Below are 1,611 nucleotides of genomic sequence, written 5' to 3'. Positions count from 1 at the left end.
TTGATCCCTTGTGACAATTAGTTTCCTGCAAGAATGAGGACTTGAAAACCATGGCATGGATGTCTTCCTAGTACTAATTATATTCATATCCTTTGTAATCTTATATCCAAATCACATTTTTTCATTCGATACTTTTTTTATATTTTGGTTTTGTGATCCTCAATTGGCCAATTCGAACCGCCTCTCTGTCCAATCACAAGTCCTCATCACGCCGTTAGCGTTGTTCCCTGTAACTCAACGAATTCGAAAGAGCTCTAATAGAGCTCTTTCGAATTCGTTGAGTTAGAATTTGAAAGTCAAACATGCCGCAGCGAAGTGAAACTCACGTAAAATATTATGGCTCTTTCGAAGACCCCAAGAGTTTGAGTTTGACACAACCCATGAGAGCCTGTTCGGGGAAAATACCGAGACAAAAAATTCAACCAGGACGAAATCATAACCGGATTTTTTATCCGGTGTCATTGTGCGGATGACCATTTCGTGTCCAGGGAAGAGTTCTGGTTTACTCGTGGTTTTGTCATTGTGAGTGGTGGTACGTGTGGCTGTCCAGTTGGCGGTGGCAACGGTGCATGTGGCTGTTTCACTGATGGTGTGTGTGGCTGTATTCCGTGTCCTGTGTGTGACTGCCCACATTGTGGCTACGGTGGAGCCCGTGCCTGTCCTCCGGGTGGTATGTGTGGCTGTCCTCCGGGTGATATGTGTGGCTGTCCTCCGGGTAATGTGTGTGGCAGTTCTCTGAGTGACGTGTGTGGATGTCCTATTGGTGGCATGTCTGGCTGTCCTCCGGGTGGTGTGTGTGGCTGTTTACATTGTGGCACAGTTGTGTGTGGCAGCCTTTCTGATGGGGGTACATGTGGATTAACCACTTTTTTTCAACTCATGTAGCTACAATAATAATAGAAAATAAATATATATATCCAGATGATCCAGTAATATGTAGAATATACATATAAACTAAGTTGTACCTTGTTTTGAACTTGTTCTGCGCTTAATACTTGATCCACCTCCACGGAGAGTTCGGCAGCAAGTAATTCATACGCATCGCGGCGCATTTGATTGTTCTTTACGTTTTCAAACTTGTGGGCCAGTTGCACAAACCGGAGTCGAAACATACAGGTCACCGAGTCGTCGGACCACTTGGCTGCTGTCTTCCCGCTCACTGCAACAGGGTGGCGGTCGAGCTTTGAGCGCTTGATCGCACCACTGGTTCCGTTGTTGTTGACTAGGACCATAAGGTTACCTTCAATTGCATTGAGAACATCACAATCACTTTGAATATCACCTTTACCGGTCAGTATCAAAACTCTTTCATCGTCCACCACAGGTTCATCTCCGCGTTGACTCGCTTTGCGACTCATCCCGTCAATTGAATTGTGAGTGCCTTGTATCCGGAATCCGCATGCATCGTGGTTGGCGCATGGTGCCCACAAACCGACACGGGGGGTCTCTGTTCGATATCGCAAAACCCAGACGAAATTCAACCAAGACACATCCGGATTCCGGTTGCGTCTCGGTAATTGCAGTTTCAATCCACCAATCAGATTGCGTTCCATCATGGTTTTTCGTCTCGGTATTTTCCCCGAACAGGCTCTGAGTGCCCATTACTTCCAC

The 1,611-nt window shown here is 46.3% G+C and overlaps 1 protein-coding gene across 1 annotated transcript; it reads right to left on the bottom strand.

Moving 5' to 3' along the window:
- Positions 1-580: 580 nt before the first annotated feature.
- On the bottom strand, positions 581-1,358 carry H257_06690 (hypothetical protein; the record flags this gene model as incomplete). The annotated part of the gene is made up of 3 exons (XM_009832003.1): positions 581-757; positions 966-1,222; positions 1,289-1,358. The coding sequence occupies 3 exons, from the start codon at positions 1,356-1,358 to the stop codon at positions 581-583; spliced, it is 504 nt and encodes a 167-aa protein (XP_009830305.1).
- Between the last annotated feature and the right edge of the window lie 253 nt (positions 1,359-1,611).

Source organism: Aphanomyces astaci (genome assembly GCF_000520075.1).
Source record: "Aphanomyces astaci strain APO3 unplaced genomic scaffold supercont1.13, whole genome shotgun sequence".
Lineage (NCBI taxonomy): Eukaryota > Oomycota > Saprolegniomycetes > Saprolegniales > Verrucalvaceae > Aphanomyces > Aphanomyces astaci.
The sequence above is the reverse complement of the archived record's forward strand: the minus strand, read 5'-3'. Positions and strand labels throughout refer to the sequence as shown.